This window comes from Lolium rigidum, chromosome 1 (assembly GCF_022539505.1).
Source record: "Lolium rigidum isolate FL_2022 chromosome 1, APGP_CSIRO_Lrig_0.1, whole genome shotgun sequence".
In the NCBI taxonomy this organism is placed as follows: Eukaryota; Viridiplantae; Streptophyta; class Magnoliopsida; order Poales; family Poaceae; genus Lolium; species Lolium rigidum.
In genome coordinates this window covers 200,127,595-200,146,214 of record NC_061508.1, presented here as the reverse complement: position 1 = coordinate 200,146,214, position 18,620 = coordinate 200,127,595, and the positions used below count along the sequence as shown (strand labels likewise).

At 42.2% G+C, this 18,620-nt stretch overlaps 2 protein-coding genes and 1 long non-coding RNA gene across 4 annotated transcripts; 1 reads left to right on the top strand and 2 right to left on the bottom strand.

Annotated features, from left to right (window-relative positions):
- Positions 1-201: 201 nt before the first annotated feature.
- LOC124682966 lies at positions 202-1,550 on the top strand. 2 transcript variants are annotated; one of them, XR_006996509.1, is made up of 3 exons: positions 202-316; positions 415-475; positions 680-1,550. It is a non-coding gene; the product is annotated as an uncharacterized LOC124682966 (long non-coding RNA). The 2 variants fall into 2 exon arrangements; XR_006996508.1 differs by having other exon boundaries at positions 208-475.
- Positions 1,551-5,147: 3,597 nt separating this feature from the next.
- LOC124654253 (7-deoxyloganetin glucosyltransferase-like) lies at positions 5,148-11,886 on the bottom strand. The gene is made up of 2 exons (XM_047193276.1): positions 11,391-11,886; positions 5,148-6,094 (listed from the first exon to the last, which is right to left on the bottom strand). The coding sequence occupies exons 1-2, from the start codon at positions 11,884-11,886 to the stop codon at positions 5,148-5,150; spliced, it is 1,443 nt and encodes a 480-aa protein (XP_047049232.1).
- Positions 11,887-16,299: 4,413 nt separating this feature from the next.
- LOC124682965 (protein CHLORORESPIRATORY REDUCTION 6, chloroplastic-like) lies at positions 16,300-18,346 on the bottom strand. The gene is made up of 4 exons (XM_047217559.1): positions 18,076-18,346; positions 17,123-17,257; positions 16,822-17,030; positions 16,300-16,686 (listed from the first exon to the last, which is right to left on the bottom strand). Exons 1-4 carry the CDS (start codon positions 18,329-18,331, stop codon positions 16,480-16,482), a joined length of 807 nt encoding a protein of 268 aa, XP_047073515.1. The 5' UTR covers positions 18,332-18,346; the 3' UTR covers positions 16,300-16,479.
- Positions 18,347-18,620: the final 274 nt, after the last annotated feature.

The following is an 18,620-nucleotide window of genomic DNA, read 5'->3' as shown; positions in this document are numbered from 1 at the left end:
AGATTTGAGATGGAAAGAAGCCCTCAGAGTACATTAATTCATCACTGATTTCGGGATTTTGAATGTCACATGTTATTGTGAAATTTAGATGTCACACATTATCATGGACTCGGCTGCGGTCGAGCCCAAGCGCACCCGTGCGGACCGGGAGCTCTGTCTAGGTGGTGATGCATGTGTCGCCCTGTCTTGTACCCAGGGAGTGTCCATGGGTGTGTGTTGGAGGATGCATTGCCCCCTTCGGCGAACCGTGAATTAACACCACCACAACACCGCCAGGCTGCTCCCGGCCATTCGACAAGCTAGGGCGATATTACAGGTTATGAAATTTGGTCCTCCAGTGATTTTATGCTTCACGGTTGTTTCTATGGCTTTGATTGTGGATAAATTTATATGATGTACTGCTTTGCAATGCAGAAGCTTTGGTTGTCCAGTGATTGGTCTATCGTCTAATTGAAGCGCATGGTGGCATATTTGGGTTGGTATTTCGGCATCTTCCTCTTAAACTGAATTGGTCAATTATTCTACTGCTGCAAGAATTGATAATGTGGGCTGCGGATATGATTAGTCAGATTTTAGCTCCATAATAATGAACTAAACGGTACATAGTGTGTTGGTCCCAGTGTACTTATTGGAAATGTCTGATCAAGTTGTTACTTGGAATGCTACGATTTTATTGCAGGCTTGGTTTACCATTATTAGGAGTTCCGCTTCATCACCTATAATATCAGAATTCCTCGGTTCCATGTTTCAAGGTGTCAACAAGCAGAGGTATTAACTGCGCTGGCAGATGATAATGCTTTAATGGAAGTAAAAGCGTCCATTAGTGCAGCTCGGTTCATTGGATCCACATTGACACAATGATGCGAGAACGCGTTTCTTTCTTGGAATGGAAAATCTACATGTACTTCGCAAACGTAGGTGTGTATTCCAGCAAGAGATAGATCAACAGAGAAAATTTAGATTAGAATGGGTTGATTAGATTTCTATTGTTAATCTTATAGCATTTGATGCTTGCTCTTGGAATTTTCTGAAGAACAATATGCAGTGGCAGGAGCATTCAGAAAAACCAGCTATATCCAGGGCCATCATAGAATCTTCGGGCTACAAGCAAGGGATGCTATGTAAGCTGGAAGGTGGCCTAAATGTGCTATATTTTCTAACAGTATGGAGAGTTGTGGCAAGTGGAGTAGACAAGCTGATATTCACTAGAATTTCCCTGGAACCCAATGTTTAGTAATGGTGGGGCGGAAAGGATTCATGCTAATTGGACTGTTCCCTTTATTGTTTTTCAAGCATGGTGTTTGAGGTCTGAAGTTTTCTTTCCAAGATTGTACGAGTGGTTGAAATTGCTAAAGGTTAATGAGAAGCAACTACTAGAGATAGAATGACTAATGATAAAATTCAGCTGATGGAGGATGGAGTACTGACAGTTGCTGAGGCTGAAAAGATAATTTAAAAAAAAGGGTGTATGATATACAAATATCAGGCTTCAAAGTTGGAAACGAATTGTCAAATTGGAATGAAATATACATTGTTTTACATCATACAAACTTGCGTCTTTCTTGTTTACCAGATGTACACTTTGCTTGTTGGATTGTTGTCATAAGGTTTACTACCACGGAATATATGGAGGTGGATTGGATTATGAGATTGTAAATACTGCCTTCTCCAATTCTGTAAGAGAGAAAAAGGCTCTCCTACTAGCTAGCCACCCTTATTGATCAATTAAGTGTGAGCACGATCGGGATTAACCAATTAAGGGATGCCTAACTTGGAGAAATGTCAACATGAAAGGTTTATGAGAGCGTTTGAATATTTGTTTCTTACAAGTCCGGTGCAACGCACAGGCACTTTTCCTAGTTATATACAGAAAGAAGGACCCAAGAAAGAAAGGAGATGCACTCTAGACGTAAGTTCCGGGAGCAGTTAATGGAGCAGTTTTAACAATAGAAGCATGCAATTGACCGCTCAATTCGTGGAAACAACCGCGTGGACCAGGTTGAAATCGTATGGTCAAGCTGCCTCAAATCCTACGGCTCAGCCCTGGTCCGACGGGAAACAAATATCGGGATCCGATTGCTAGCGCTGCCCGCCGTAAATTATCGTAAACTCCTGCAGCATGAGATGACCGAGCCAAGTCTTTCTTTTGTTCATAAGTTTTTTTGGCGGAGTCTTTTGCTAGGCCGCTAGACCGTTGAGAATTTTTGTTTTCAGAATCCACCGTTGAGAATTATTATGATAGAAATGCTTGATGTTGATGGCGTCAGCCTGTTCTACCTTTGGCGATTCTTTTTTTCGAAACGGGAGCCTCGACCTAGCCTCTGCATCAATTGATGCACATAGCTTTTCTTTATTAAAAAGATTCTGAGGTAATTGAAAGTTTATAATCATGGATCAGACAAAATCGATACATGAATATAATCAACCAAAGGAAAATTAGACACATAAAGAAGCTATCCATTTGATAATCTACTAATGTGTCGCCACCCAGTAGCCCGAAAAAAGCAGTCCTGAGCAACCGTCAGGAGCCGGTTGCATCCAGAAACCACGTGCTCCCGCTGATCCTCCGGGAGTAGGAACACCCATAACTGAATCTAGTGCGCAGCTAGACGAATAACCTGCAAAAACTTGATAGACTTATGTTTGTTAAAAACCATGTCATTTCGACATGTCCAAAAAGACCAACATAAGGCTGAGATACCAATTCGTATCATAGCCTTATCAAATTTGCTAACTCCATTTAACCAGTTGCCAAACATATTATTAATATTGCTAGGGACCGAAATATTATAAGAAAAATATACCATGCGCCAAACTATCTTTGCAAACGGGTAAGTAAGAAACAAATGCTCCACTGTTTCATTAGAACCACATAAAGAACATTTCTAACAACCATTTCAATTCTTTTTTGCCAAATTATCCTTGTTAACAAGACTTTGTCATGAGGAAACCACATAAATTTTTTAATTTTCAAAGGGATTTAAGTTTCCATATATATTTACGAAGAAATCTAATATATCCATTCATCAAATCAAGATACATAGATTTAACCGTAAAGAGTCCTGTTAATTTCCACATGAATCTATCCGGTTCCTATGAGAGATTACTGTAATTAGCTTTTGACACAAATGCAACCATTCATTTTATCTGTGATCGTTTAGGCCCCTCCTAAAACATATATTAATAGAGATCTGAGCAAGAACAGTTGAAACCAACAATTTTTCATGTTGAGCAATGTTATACAAGGAGGGATATTATTGGGCAAGAGGCATATCTCCAAGCCAAATATCCTCCGAGAACTTGGTCGTTAAGCCATTGCCAACTTTGAACGAACCTCAACTAAAAAAGTCTTATTTTGCACGCATTAGACCTTTCCAGAATTGAGAATCGGTGGGTTTAGTTTCTACCTGAGCTAGAGTTTATTCTTAAGGTATTTATTGTGTAATAATTGTTGCCACACACCATCCTACGTAAGAAGTTTAAATAACCATTTGCTGAGTAAACACTTATTCTTTAGCTCGGGGGCCTCAATCCCTAAACCCCCTGATCTTAGGGCGACATAGCATATTCCACTTCGATAAACGATTTTTTTAATTTTCATCTAATTTCCAAAAGGAATTGGACCGAAAGAAGTCAAGTCTCTTCTTAACCCCTTTTGGAATTTCCAAAAAAAGAAAGCATGAACATCAGCAGACTTGTTAGAATAGAATTGATAAGAACAAGTCTATCACAATATGAGAGTAATTTACATCGTCAACAACCCAAGTTTAGAAATAAACGACTCTCAACAGGATTCCATTCCGCATTTCGGAAGGTGCTATAATGAACCGGTATCCCAATATATCTAATCGGTAAAACACCCGACTCGCAACCCATAATTTGCATATATTGTTGCTCCATGTCCTTAGCTTTACCGAAACAAAAAGTTAACTCTTGTGAAAGTTTATTTTTAATCCTGATAGTTGTTCGAAAATGCAGAGAATCAGTTTCATATTATGTGCTTTTGCCACATCATGTTCCATAAACAAGATAGTGACATCGGTGTACTGTAAAATTGATAAACCTCCATCGAGTAAATGAGAGAGAAGGCATCCAACTTCCCCTTCTTCTTTAGCACGGTTTACAATAATGGCCAACATATCCAACCTTTGGTGATTGGTTGGATCCCTCCCAACTTCAGTGATTATATATATAGGGCAGCAACCCATACAATCATCTGAGACGTTAGCCCCGTAAGTTGGATTTTGTACGACAATGTTTGTAGGTGTAGTGTTACCGCGACATGATGATCAACCAACCCAAACCTCTCATCTGCGTGGGTGTGACTGTTTTTTTAAAGAAAATCTGCGTGGGCGTGACCACATCGAGCAAACTCCAACTGGCAGAAGGTGCAGGAGCAATAATGCTATGTCTACGGACAAGTTGTTACTGAAACTTACTTACGGACATACGTGGCTGATTTTGCTTGGTTGTGTGCTGAACGTGCGTACCAACTGTTCTGTTTGGACCAATTGAGGGATGCCATGACCGCGTCTGTAAGAAATTCCGTAAGATCATTCCGTACGTGTAGCATTGTTGCTCTCGGAGCGGGAGCTCTCCATCCTTCCCCGCGCTTGGGATTTAGTAAAAATTTAACTTTTCAAAGTTGGATCAAACATTTAGGAAAAAATAACAACATCTATAATACAAAATTTTCCTTCCATTCATGCACTACACTAAGTTGGAATGTTGTCAAGTAGTTACTAGCATATGGAAATTAGTCCGCTGCAACTTCATTTTGTTTTCTCGAAATTACTTTATTTGGCTGTGAATATGTATCTATTGTCAGTTGCTCGATTACATGATATTAGCAATCACCCAATGGATTTCATCTTCCAAGCGCATTCCGTTTCAGGACATAACTAATGGAGAAAGCCCTCGTAGTTAACAAATGTAATTAACAACGAACGTTGTGTTGAGCATAGTACATATTATTTGAATGGTCATACGGCATTTCTGCGTAAATGTATTTGGAAAATGGAAGTGTCACTGAAGATTACGGATTTTCTTGTGGTTCCTTTATAGACAATTTATTCTGACAAAAGGTAATCTAGCTAAAAGAAATTGTAAGCTAATGTAAAGTGTTATCTTGTAACCAGGCAGGCTAATTAACAGCTGACATGGCCGAGTGCTGTCACCATGCTCTGCAAGTTCTCGTACGAAGACCCACCGCCACCGGGGGCAGTGGCATGCTTTGCCTTGGCCTTCCACCCCGCCGCACTCCTCCGCATCTCCTCCGACTTCATCGCCTGCCTGACGTGGCCGGCGACCTGCTCCCGCTTTACATTGTCATCAAGCCGGAGGCCCACGCCCCACTCCTCGCATGCGTACTTGCAGATGGTGTACTGGTCGGCGAACACCGGCCAACACACCATCGGCACCCCAGCCGCCATGCTCTCGCAGGTGGAGTTCCACCCGTTGTGTGTCATGAAGCACCCCACCGCCGGGTGCCGCAGTACCTGCTCCTGCGGGCACCACGTGGTGAGGAAGCACCGCCCTGCCGTCGCTGAGATGAACTCCGGCGGCAGGGAGCTCAGCCCAGCGCCTTCGCCGGGGACGAGGTTGTCCCTGATGGACCAGAGAAATGGATGGCCGCTGGCGGCGAGGCCCCACGCGAACTCGGCGAGCTGGTCGGCTGTGAGGACCGTGAGGCTGCCGAAGTTGGCGTACACGACAGACCTTGGTCCTTGCATGTCCAGCCACGCGAGACACTCTGTGTCCTGCTTCCACAGGCTCAGGCCGCCGGGGAAGGATTCATCATTGTCCGTGATGTGCTGGCTGAGGAGGGATCCCAGGGGCCCGATGGTGTAGATGCACGGGTACTCGGTGCGGAGTGCCTCCAAGACGTCGGCCTCGAGGTCGTCGAAGGTGTTGAGGATGAGCGCCCCAGCCTTAGTGCAGCCGTTTGCCTCTACGATGTTGAACCGGAGGCCGAACTCGTCGGGGTCGGTGGTGCGGACGAAGCTTGAGATGTCCCCGAGGCTGATCGGCGGAATACCGGGGATCCAGTCGATGACTGTCCTCTTGAGGTGGCCGTTCGTGAGGCAACTCTCGGCTGCAAATGGAACAGGATATGCGAGTGAATCATGTCCATTAGAGATAGAAGAACAATCAGTAAAAACAAAAGGATAGAATAACAATTAACAATCCTATTCACCGCTCACTAGTAGAAAAAAAGTCTTTCATACCACCCCAAAGTCTCCAAACATTTTGAACCGCGACTAATAAGATCTTTGGTCCCGGTTCGGCAGGGGAACCGGGACTAAAACTCTGAACCCAATGGCCTGGGTCGACAGCTGGTGTACGAGCAGACCTTTAGTTCCGGTTGGCCTGACCAACCACGACTAAAGGTTCTCGGGTCAGGCATGAGAACCTTTAGTCGTGGTTGGCCAGACCAACCAGGGCGGGACTAAAGGCCCACCACTATAAATACTGCTGCAGCACACTTAGCTTGCGTGTGAGCTCTTGGTGTTTTACTTCTATTCACAAGGGGTGGTGGGTTTGGCTTTTCTCCTCTTATGCACAAGAGGTGTTCGATGAAATATCCGAGAGCATGACGCCACTTTTGTTCACATAAAACAAATATGAAGTGTCCGAGCCACACTTAACTTTTCTCATTTATTTTTCCTCCTCGGTCGCGGTTAGCAACTTGAAGCTTTCATATGTCATTGATAAATATGCATGTGTAGTTCATAGTTTAATTTCTATTATTTCTAGCTAGTTAGTTTAATAAATGCATGATGGTTAATTATATAGTTTATATAATAATAATGCAGATGAATCGACAATGAATGTACAGTAACCGACTCTCGAGCGCTCAATTACTTCATTTTCATGCTACTTTTTATTTTCCTGCTTTAAATATTTCTTTCCAATTTTATTAGTACTTCTTCCTCCATCCATAAAATAATGTCCTACATTTGTTGCCTAAAGTTACATGTATCTATACAATAAATAGTATCTACATACATCCAATTTTTTTAAAATATAATACATCATTTTATAGATGGAGGGAGTATAATTTTTTTATTTTTTTTATTTTGTGCCATTTTTCTCAGAAATACATGTATATTTTTAAAACGAAAATTATACTTACATGTATGAATACTTATTTTTATATACATAAACATTAGCTTGACAACCTATACAATATTATTTTTCTTTCTCAATATTATTGTAGATTTTATTTAGCTTTTTTCTCTTTCACCTTTTTTTACTAAAGACAATAAAGTGTTTTGGAAAATACATAAAAATATTTTGAATAAAGAGCAAAAAATTTATGTTCACACCATCAGCACCTTATTGAGATATATGTATAACTATTTTCTCATAAATGTCCATATTTTTGGAATAGATGAACATTTATTTTCAAACATGTGAACATTTTTTTAAAGATATGAGGTACTATTTAGCAACATATAAATATGATTGTATTGAAGGAGATATGCCCTAGAGGCAATAATAAAGTGGTTATTATTTATATCTTTATGTTTATGATAAATGTTTATATATCATGCTATAATTGTATTAACCGAAACATTGGTACATGTGTGATATGTAGACAAACAAAGAGTCCCTAGTATACCTCTTAACTAGCTTGTTGATTAATGGATGATTAGTTTCATAATCATGAACATTGGATGTTATTAATAACAAGGTTATATCATTGTATGAATGATGTAATGGACACACCCAATTAAGCGTAGCATAAGATCTCGTCATTAAGTTATTTGCTATAAGCTTTCGATACATAGTTACCTAGTCCTTATGACCATGAGATCATGTAAATCACTTATATCGGAAAGGTACTTTGATTACATCAAACGCCACTGCGTAAATGGGTGGTTATAAAGGTGGGATTAAGTATCCGGAAAGTATGAGTTGAGGCATATGGATCAACGAGTGGGATTTGTCCATCCCGATGACGGATAGATATACTCTGGGCCCTCTCGGTGGAATGTCGTCTAATGTCTTGCAAGCATATGAATAAGTTCATAAGAGACCACATACTACGGTACGAGTAAAGAGTACTTGTCAGGAGACGAGGTTGAACAAGGTATAGAGTGATACCGATGATCAAACCTCGGACAAGTAAAATATCGCGTGACAAAGGGAATTGGTATCGTATGTGAATGGTTCATTCGATCACTAAAGTCATCGTTGAATATGTGGGAGCCATTATGGATCTCCAGATCCCGCTATTGGTTATTGGTCGGAGTGAGTGCTCAACCATGTCCGCATAGTTCACGAACCGTAGGGTGACACACTTAAAGTTGGATGTTGAAATGGTAGAACTTGAATATGGAATGGAGTTCGAATATTTGTTCGGAGTCCCGGATGAGATCCCGGACATCACGAGGAGTTCCGGAATGGTCCGGAGAATAAGATTCATATATAGGAAGTCATATTCCAAGTTTGGAAATGATCCGGTGCATTTATGGCAGGTTCTAGAAGGTTCTAGAAAAGTCCGGAAGAAATCACCATGGAAAGTAGAGTCCCGGAGGGACTCCACCTTGCATGACCAGCCAACCCTAAAGGGGAGGAGTCCAAGGTGGACTCCCTAGGGTGGCCGGCCAACCCACCTCAAGGAAAGGTGGGAGTCCCACCTTGGGTAGGACTCCCTCCTTGAGTAGGTTTCCCACATATGGGAGGTTTTAGTGTTGGGGTCTTATTCGAAGACTTGGACTAGAACTCTTGGTGCTTCCACCTATATAATGAGGGGCATAGGAGAGGGGGCTGACCACTTCAAGCCTCAGCCTTGGCCGCACCCCTTAGAGGGCCGGCGCCCAACCCCCTCTCTCCCCAAACCCTAGCGGTCTCTCTCCTCCACCACATCCCGCACGCTTAAGCGAAGCTCCGCCGGATTTCTCCACCACCACTGACACCACGCCGTCGTGCTGTCGAATTCAAGAGGAGCTACTACTTTCGCTGCCCGCTGGAACGGGGAGGTGGACGTCGTCTTCATCAACAACCGAACGTGTGACCGAGTACGGATGTGCTGCCCGTTCGTGGCGCCGGAAGCGATCGTGATCAAGATCTTCTTCGCGCTTTTGCAAGCGGCAAGTGAACGTCTACCGCAGCAACAAGAGCCTCATCTTGTAGGCTTTGGAATCTCTTCAAGGGTAAGACTCGATACCCCCTCGTTGCTACCATCTTCTAGATTGCATCTTGGCTTGGATTGCGTGTTCGCGGTAGAAATTTTTTTTTGTTTTCTATGCAACGTTATCCTTCATGTATTATCAAACTTAATTATAAATCAAGTGAAAGAAAAAATTCAAGATTTATAAAAAATATCCTTCACAATGTATTTATCAATTATCTAATTTTTCTTTTGATTCTAGTTACTCATAAGAAAGAAACATGAATATGTTCTTTTTCTAGCCATGTTCGTGATTTATCATGAAACTCTTAGTTTTAAATTAATTTAAGCATGTTAGGAAAGTTACTAGGACAAACATTGATAGAACTTTACAAGGGAAAATCCTATTCAAGGCTCACTGAATCATTTCGGGTTGTTTTTATATTATGATTGCTTCTTCTTTAAATGTTATACCTTTTGTTCTTGATTATTTTGATTGATTTATTTTTTGACATTTCATCGGCAATACATGAATATTTGTTTGAACAACATTATATTTATTATGAAACAAATGGATCTTTTCATTTCACACCATGAACATATTTTTTTAGATATGTGAATAATCATTTACTTATACAAATACATATTATGAAACAAATGAACATTTCTTTTCAAGGACTTGTACAATTACATTGATAGACATGAATTTATTTGCAAAACATAATTTTTTTTATTAAACTAATTTACATAATAGCATATGTATTGGTATTAAAATATTTTAAAATACATCATTGGCAATATAATTGCGAACTCTCAATGCTTGAGTTTGATTCTACGACCTAATTCATAAATAAGAAACATTAATAGGTTTTTCAGGTTGTGTACATGATTTATGATAAGATTCTTAGTTTTCTATTTTAGAATGTGAGGAAAGAAACATGCACAAATAAAACACGACTTACAAATCTAGCCAAAAAATACCCAAAGAAAGCAGTAGGTAAACGGCGGGGCACATGTCCTCGCTAGGCCTAAATTGTGTCGTCTACATTACCTTCAGCTACAAAGAACTTTTCTTTACGAAGAAATTGAACTGCAATCATGGATGCATGAAATCATGGGCCTCCTCTCAATGATGACTCCATCTAGGGGCACCACCATCTGTTTGAATGTCTTTTAAGTCTAAATCAACTTAGATTATTCTCAAGTTTTAATCGATTTAGAATTACAAGCTGCATATTTCACTAGATTGTAGTTGCACTCTTATGAGTTGATTGAGACTTAAGATTATCTCAATGGATTGTGACTAGTAATTCCCTATTTTTAATATTTCCTTCGATTCATATTATGTGCCGTCGATTTAATACAACTTTATACTAATTCGGTGACACACTGGCACCTATTATAAATCAGATGGAGTAGGTGAGTATATTCATTAGCCACTTCACTATTAAGGGTCGTTATTTTTTATCTAATAAAAAATGGGTAGTTGCAATTAAAAAAAAGTGTGCTTGCATATTTGAAAACCAAATCCCACTGGCCCAAGGTCCCCTTTTGGCCTTTGCGGTGTGCATTGGGGTGGAATGCATACTTCTGATTATTTATTTATTTATAATGCTCGGCGGTCTGCGAGAAGGAGGTGAAGGCTAAAGCAGCATAAGACTGTACTTGCTACTGTAATGAGATCTGATGCCATCTCGGGCAATGGATCACTTGTTTTTCTTTTATCTGGAATGGCCTGTGCTGCAACCATTCACATGAGAGGCATGATTTAAAATCACATGAAGGATTATCTGTCGGTTTGTTTCCGGCTGTTATATATTATTCCCTCTATCAGAAAATATGTTAAGTGTAATTTTTAGTTAAAGTTAAACTTTATAAAGTTTGACCAACTATATGAGAAAAGTTATTAATATCTATGATATGAAATGTATATAGTAGTAGAGTATGAAAATATTTCTCACTGTAGTTCTTTTTTTGAACTGTTCTCACCGTAGTTCTAATAACATTGATATCATATTGTAAAAGTTAATATATTTTGTTATATAAATGGTTAAACCTTACACAATTTGACTTTGACAAGATATTATACGCAACAACATATTTTAGAATAGAGAGAGTTTGATTCTTCTAATTACACAAAAAAAGTTATCTACAGAACTCCTCCAGAGACCAGACTGCCTTCGTATCTGATCTTATGTTCTAAACATAGCATATTATTCGATTAATGGCGACACAATTTGTGATACAGCGTGGTTAATTAGTCAGTTGTTACCTTTGAGTGGGAGGTAGCCTCTTTCCTGGAGCTCCCGGAGCCTCATGTGACCCATGAGCGAGGCGGCGCTGCCACCCCATAGCACCATGCTCGGTATGCCCAGCTCCCGCGCCACGTCCAGCGCGAAGCTCATGAGCGCCGTCGGCAAGATGCACGTCACTGGCGGCACATCGGCCATGCCGTTGAGCCGCCGGACGAGCTCCCTCAGCGGCTCCGCGCACCGGTGGCTGGTGGCGGCTGACAGGCCGATGTCGTAGTCCCCGGCGTCCCGGTCAGCCTCGACCAGCCCGTCCAGGATCGCCTCGAACCGGAACCCCTCGCGACCGCGCACGGCGCTGGCGCCCTCGGTGGCCTGCACGCGGCGGTGGTTGTGCTCGGTGTTGACGAAGGTGATATATACGCCGTGGTGGTGCAGCAGCTTGGCCAGTTGAAGCGCCGGGTTGATGTTGCCGGAGCCCGGATAGGGAACCACCACGGCGTGCGGCGTCCTCGCCATTAGTTCGTCCGGCAGTGTGTATCGGGGCACAGTGTGTGGATGCTTAATTGGGTTCGTTCTGTTTGTGTGGAATCGATCACGATTATGTTTACTTGCCGCGGAGACGCGGAGTTACATTAATGGATGAGCTAGCTGCAGATGCCCTGACAAATTATTATTAGGTACTCCTACTAGTGGAGTACATTATACTACTCCTACTTTATACAGACTCGATCGGATCGTCTAGTTGCTCCTAAAGTAAACCCCTGCAGGAAGACATGACCGAGCCAAGTCCTTCTTTTGTTAATAAGTTTTTTTTAAGCGCGGCGTGTTCTGTTCATATAAGAGGATCTCTAACACATGATGTAAACATCATCAAAAAATGGCGACGTAAAATGTTTTACATCAAATTATTGTAAAAAACATACATCACCAAAAATGTTTGCGTACACAATATATGATGTATTTTACATCACTCCTGCCGCAGCAGATGATGTAAAATACATCACATATATAGCAAATCCTTGTTCTTCGACATATGGAACTTCGAATTGAACACCTGAAAATGAAATGAAATAGTAGTAATTTAATTTAAACACTTGTAGTTCTAAGATAGATTGGATATATCCAAACTCGACATCGACACGATAAAAACCTAAAATTCGACTATTCGAGAGACACTTGAACCCTAAACTTAGACAATTCGATGGATAGTTCGACCCTAAAACTCGAAAGAAAGATAAACATCGAAGGTGGAGGGGGAGTTCACTTCAAGTCGTCGTCGTCGAAGCTGCTCAGGTTGTATTAGAAGTCCGAGGACGAGCCTGACAAGAGATCGAAGCCAACTGTGTCAATCTGGATCTCAATGGCAAGAGATCAGCAGAATATTGGCGCTGATGTAGTGATGTGCCAAGAGTTGCATCCTAAACTTCTTCACAAATTTTCCGGACCAAGCAATTACAACAGCAATAGTACATGTGGTTTGTTTTCTTCGGCATTGCAACAACATTGTTTCCATTTATTTTTACTTGGCGTATCTTGTTGTCTGAATTATTTTCATGCATTCAACGGAAATCAGCCCATGTAACAGAATGCCATAGCGGGGAGAGGAGCCAGGCCGCTCATAGCTATGCTGCTATTTCCAATGCTAATATAATATTTAGAAACTTTGTTATAATGAAAGAGAATGGATTCTCATGCACAGAAAAATATAGGTCCGATTAAGCACCAGTGTAGTCATCTTGACTGAAAAGAGAAGAACATGCGGGCGTAGACATCAGAAAGTTTTTCCTTTTTGGTGTGTACATATCATTTTGTTAAAGTGCAATCAAATCGTGATCAAGTCTTACAAATCTTCAGGTTTCTGCTGTGGTAACGCTCACAAACTTAACTTAGGGACCTGTAGCAACGCACGGGCATTCAACTAGTTTTCTTAAGTTATCTGAAAAAAAGGTCGGCCTAGAGGTGAGCTGCTCGAATTCCTGGTATTCTAGCGCTGCTGCCAAGTGTTTTCGCGCAACCTAGGGAGGGATAGTTGGTGATGACATAGATAACGTGTTGGGTAGTTTGGAGACTGCTATTGCTGATACGAAAGAGTTTGCCATTTTTCCGTGCGGTTGCAAGCAAATGTGCCAGAGTTCTTATGACAACTATCTCTATGTTGAAAATTTCATGTTTGGCCGTATCAATGTATCATCCAGAAACAGGAGAGTGGACAATCGCAGAATGTTTGGTAGCAACAAGACTGATTGTCATCGAGTTTGTTTAGATGCAACTATAGCTGGGCATGGGCAGCCCGGCTCGAAAATCCTGCGCCGGGCCAGGCCAGGCTCGGGCCTGAATCTTGAACCTGAATGTTGGGCCGGGCCGAGCTCGGGCCTACCAAATACACGATTTAGGGAAGAGTTGGGCCAGGCCGCTCGTGCGGGGCTGGACTTTTACATATTTAAGGCTGGGCTCGGCCTGATTTCTTGGCCTGACAATCGGGCTCGGGCCAGCCCCTTGAGCTTTTTTTTTTGGCCTGGCCCGACTTTTTCCTAAGTATAGATTTAACCGATGAGGAATGGACATGTTACCACTTGTTGGCAGCCACATTGAAGGGCAGAAGAAGCAATACCATAATCATAAGTTGGTTTGCAAAGCTCTCGAGGTTTGGGACACAGCAACGGCAATCTATCTCAACAGCGTGTCTCCTGACGAGTAACATTACCTATTCAATGTGCTCGTGTTCGGAAGTGAAAATCCAAGGAATCGCCACCAATTGGAAACCATAGGGCACGAGCTGGGGATTTTTTTTGGGAGTTCTAATGCTGTCTGCAAACATAGTTGCTGAAATGATAGCAGGAATTTGGATGTTCAGTTTTGGCTTCACATACTCAGAAGGTACAAGAAAGTGGTAGACACTAGACAGTAACCTCTTTGCATCTGGCTCGCATCCGAGAGTTCTTCATGAGAAAGATCGTGCGGAGAAGGTTCATACGTTCAGTGCACGGCTTTAGCTGGTGAAAAACGTTCTCGAGAATTAGATAGTTATGAATTTAAATTTTATCGTTATGTAATTATCATCCCACAAAAGCTGTTGTTCAGGTGTACATTCTTCTGTAAAACAAGTATGCCAACAATTAACTTCTGCTTGTTCTCATCTTTGACCATTCAACGGTCGGTAATAACAAATTGAATTTCTACAAGATTTTAAATCCAAATTCGATTCACACAACAAAAGTGATTCAAACGTGATGCAGATAGCGCTTTTTGACTAAAATTTACAGGATGATTTGTCTTTTTGGTTTGACCGCATGCAGATCATCTATAGTCTAATCTGATCGGAGATATGGAGTGTGTGCCCGGGTGCATAGCTTGGGACTTGGGACATGGGAGGGCAATCCTGGTATGTCTTAGTCAGGAGTCAGGACACTCACAAGCTTGCTACTAAGTGAAGCAACAAGCACCATATTTCAGGGGAACATCTTTCCTTAAAGAGTGGCATAGATATCAGCTGATACCTGGGCTAGCTACAAGAGCTGATTTTAATAAAACCAATCAGGATCTCATCCCTTAAAATTAGAACAAGAGAATCTTTGATCAGATACACCAATCAGCTAGAAGACACGCGTATCCCTAAAACATTCAGACTTCCCTGAATTGTGGGAAGCTAACCACACTTCCCGAACTATGTATATATACGTGCAAACAGATTAGCACCTCTTCTTTGGAGGTTTTCTTTATTTCAACCAGAACTTGCAATGAGAAATTCCATGGTTTCTGCCTCTGTTCTCCTTTCGTTGCTCCTTGTAGCGGCAAGAGCTCATGGTAACTATTCTTATTCCTTCGTGGTTATCAAATACTCATGGTATCCAACTATATTCCATACTATTGATTCCCTTCTCATTTGGTGTTGCATGTTGAACTGGCAAAGTATATATTGATTCTTTTAGAATACTATGCTGAATTGGAGTTCACCTTCCTGTGTTCAGGACTTAGGCTCGACATGCAGCTGCGTGAGACACTGAGCAGGGATCTCATTAAGCCGAGAGCATCCCCTAGCCGTATGATGAGCACGCTCAGTGCATCCAATGTAGGGCATGATAGTCCAGATGGAAAGGAGCAGCTGGTGGTTACCTCTACTGCTGCTGCTCACGGTGTGGTAGACGACGGAGAGGTGAAGAAGAGGAAGAAGACGAGCTCTCACGCAGTGCTGGGGCCGAGGTTTAGTGAAGATTACTCTGGGCCCGGCGGTCATTCACCCAATCACCACCGAACAACACCATGCGGTCCGTGCTAGCAACATTTAGGGGATTTTCCTTTTTAAATATTTGCACGCTACGGAGACCGAATCTCGGCATAGGTAGCAGAAAAAAGCTTATTTATGTTGTTGCAGCATGGGCACCAACGTTTTTCTGAATGAAGAATATCTTCTTCTTTTTTGAAACCAAGAGGATCTTAATTTAATTAGTATGGAGATGAGATTCACTAGTTAGCAAGCCAATCTTTACAGTTGGCTAGTTAAACTGCTTTCTTTTTATATGAAGGAATAGCTCTCTCCATGGAAGAATGAGCTGAGTTGAGCAGAGTACCAAATTTGTATTATCTGATTCGTTGTGTGTGTGTTTTAAGCTTAGCCGACAGTTTTGCAGCAAACACTCCGCCGTTTGCGAAAGAAGATGCTTCGACAGGAGGAGCAGCGACATAAAATACTTGCGGCTGGAGTAGCAGCGACCAAGCTTGGTTGTTCATAGAAAAAAAAAACTTGGTTGTTGCAAGTTGTAACGTGCCCACCTGTTTGGGCTTGGCAGAATAATAACACAAGCATGCATCTGCTACTACCTCTGATCCATAATAAGTGTAGTGGTTATAGTTCAAATTTCAACGAAAATCACGATATTTATTATGGATCGGAGGGAGAATTTGATTGCAGAACAAGTGGATCGGAAGAACTTGCCGGCACAATCTTTGCTAAATTTGGATTTCTGTGGTGTGGTACTATTTACATCCTGACAGATTTTTAGTACACAAGAACCGCAGGTATATACTAGCACCAAGCAACCAATTGTACCACTAAAATGGTTGTAATTCCACGTGATCTGTATCCGTCAGAATTCTCCTGGTTGCGTAGATTTACAATGTATCAACAGGGAACTTCTCGATCAAATCAAACAACTCATCCCCGATACCGAAACCGAGCATCCTGGCCATGTCAGCCGTCTTCAGCTGGGGCTTGACAAGGTTCTGTTGCTTTAGCCATGAGTAGACAATGAACACTTTTTTCATTCCAAACAGCTCCAGTGCCTCCGGGTTGAAGACCACGCCATGACGCGCACTCATCTGCAGTAATTCACGAAGTTCATCGACTGTGAGTAAAACACGAGCACATAGACAACTAGACATAAATAACATAACTTTGTTTTTTGGGCGAAAAGCACATGTGTTGATTTCAGAAAATTCAGTTCCTCCAGTTACCTGATGAGGGACCAGCATTGCAGCATACCTAGCGAGCTCACCGGCTCTCCAGTCAAGCACCACCGGGAACCAAGGATAAGACGCATCAAGCCTCACAAACCATAGCCTAATGTCAGGGAACTCTGACAGCTCCCGGGTGTCGTACGTGTCCTCTCTCTCATAGATTATAGTGAACCCAACCGTTCGATCCAACAGCTTTTTTGATTGAGCTGAAGAATGCGCGCAAGGTTCTTGTCAATTACAGCATGAATGTTTTCAGTAGAAAATCCAGCGACATGATGTTCAATGTATGACAGAGCACCTGTTGTTAAGGAATTCAGGTCACCAAGTGCTTCTTTAACAGGTGATAGGTCGAGTGATCGGATGATGTCCTTATTGATAACAATCTCAATCCGCCCTTCTGTCGGTGGTGGAGGGGGCTCAATTTGTGGCACATCTGCGCAAACCATGCATAAAATTATGTTGATTGCAAGCAAATGAAATGAATTCACTAAAAGAAGCAGCAGCAAGCCAGTAAGAATGCCACAAACTATTGTGTGTAGAGTGTAGACTTTACAATCGGACAGAAAGATAACAGTTGAAGCTTTTACCCTTCAACAAGGAGCTCCTATGTACTAGTTTTCTTTTGTTCACACGACTAGGCTCTCTCAGAGATTTTTTTCTTACCGGTACACAAAACATTGCACACGACCCCCGATAACAGGGCGGGGTTCCATTTAAACCATAACGGAAAAAAACACAACAAGTTCTGGGAGCCTAAAGCTAGAATTTCTGAAAACCCCTGAGACTGCTACTGCTAACTCCTATGTACTAGCAGAACAAAGTTTCGCATACACGATCCAACCAGTATGGAATTAAGCATTTCAAAAGCAGGATTCCATACATTTAACATCGTGGGTCAATTTGTGGATGAGTGGCAAACTTCGAAACCTTAAATTGATACAGGTTTGGTAGTTTACACAGCACATCATTTGTTGATATGGTAGTTTACAGAGCACATCATTTGAGTCAATTTGTTGATATTTTACTATTTTTGCACATCATTTGAATCAATTTGTTGATATTTTAACTATCTTTGCATTGCACATCATCTGTAGAACTTGATGCCAGAAAATCTTGCCGCAATTTTGTACAAACAAAATAAGGACTCCCAAAAGTTCCGGTGAAATGTTTGGATTGTTATTATTGTTAAAGTTGGGGCCGAAGTCCTGAACGAAGTGTCGGCGCTAGTGTTGGTAGGAGAACTGAACTCACCGTCTTGGTCGGAGAGGGAGAGGTCGAAGTTGCCGGAGGGGTTGAACGCCACGCGGAGGGCGAAGTCGTATGCCCTCGCCGGCGTCGACAGAGCCTGCAGCTGGATGCCCGGCGTCTTGAGACGGGAGCAGCAGCGGAAGGCGGCAGGATGGGGCGACGAGCTGCTGCTGCTGGCGCTGGCGCTGCTAAGGCGCCTTGGAGTAGGGCGGTGCGGAGCGACAGGAAGGTGGTGGTGGATGGTGGTCGCGGCGCCCATCGTGGCGAGCGGCCGCTGGCGTCGTGGAGGTCGCTAAGGAAGGAGCGGCAACGGCCTCCGGCGAGCGCCCTCCGTGCGTCTATTTTATCCGTTTATCTTTTTTTTCCTTGCTTTTTTGTTTTTGTGGGAGCAGCACAAAACCAGCCCAACAGAAACGGGTGCCGACAGTTCGGCCTTCCACCGAGTTAGCAAACGGATGGCCCATGCCGGTTTTCTCTCTTTCTGGTTTTCCCTTCGGTTTTTCTGATGTTTCTATTTGTTTTTTTGGTTCCTTTCTCTGGGCGGGTTT

What these genes read in the sequence shown, in the direction of transcription:
- LOC124654253 (XM_047193276.1), bottom strand. Translation starts at nt 11,886, where the DNA reads ATGGCGAGGACGCCGCACGCCGTGGTGGTTCCCTATCCGGGCTCCGGC. An exon ending in AGGCTACCTCCCACTCAAAG is followed by an intron (nt 6,095 to 11,390) that starts GTAACAACTGAC and finishes TTCCATTTGCAG; the next exon opens with CCGAGAGTTGCCTCACGAAC.
- LOC124682965 (XM_047217559.1), bottom strand. Translation starts at nt 18,331, where the DNA reads ATGGGCGCCGCGACCACCATCCACCACCACCTTCCTGTCGCTCCGCAC. An exon ending in CCTGAATTCCTTAACAACAG is followed by an intron (nt 17,031 to 17,122) that starts GTGCTCTGTCAT and finishes CGCATTCTTCAG; the next exon opens with CTCAATCAAAAAAGCTGTTG. An exon ending in CAATGCTGGTCCCTCATCAG is followed by an intron (nt 16,687 to 16,821) that starts GTAACTGGAGGA and finishes GAATTACTGCAG; the next exon opens with ATGAGTGCGCGTCATGGCGT.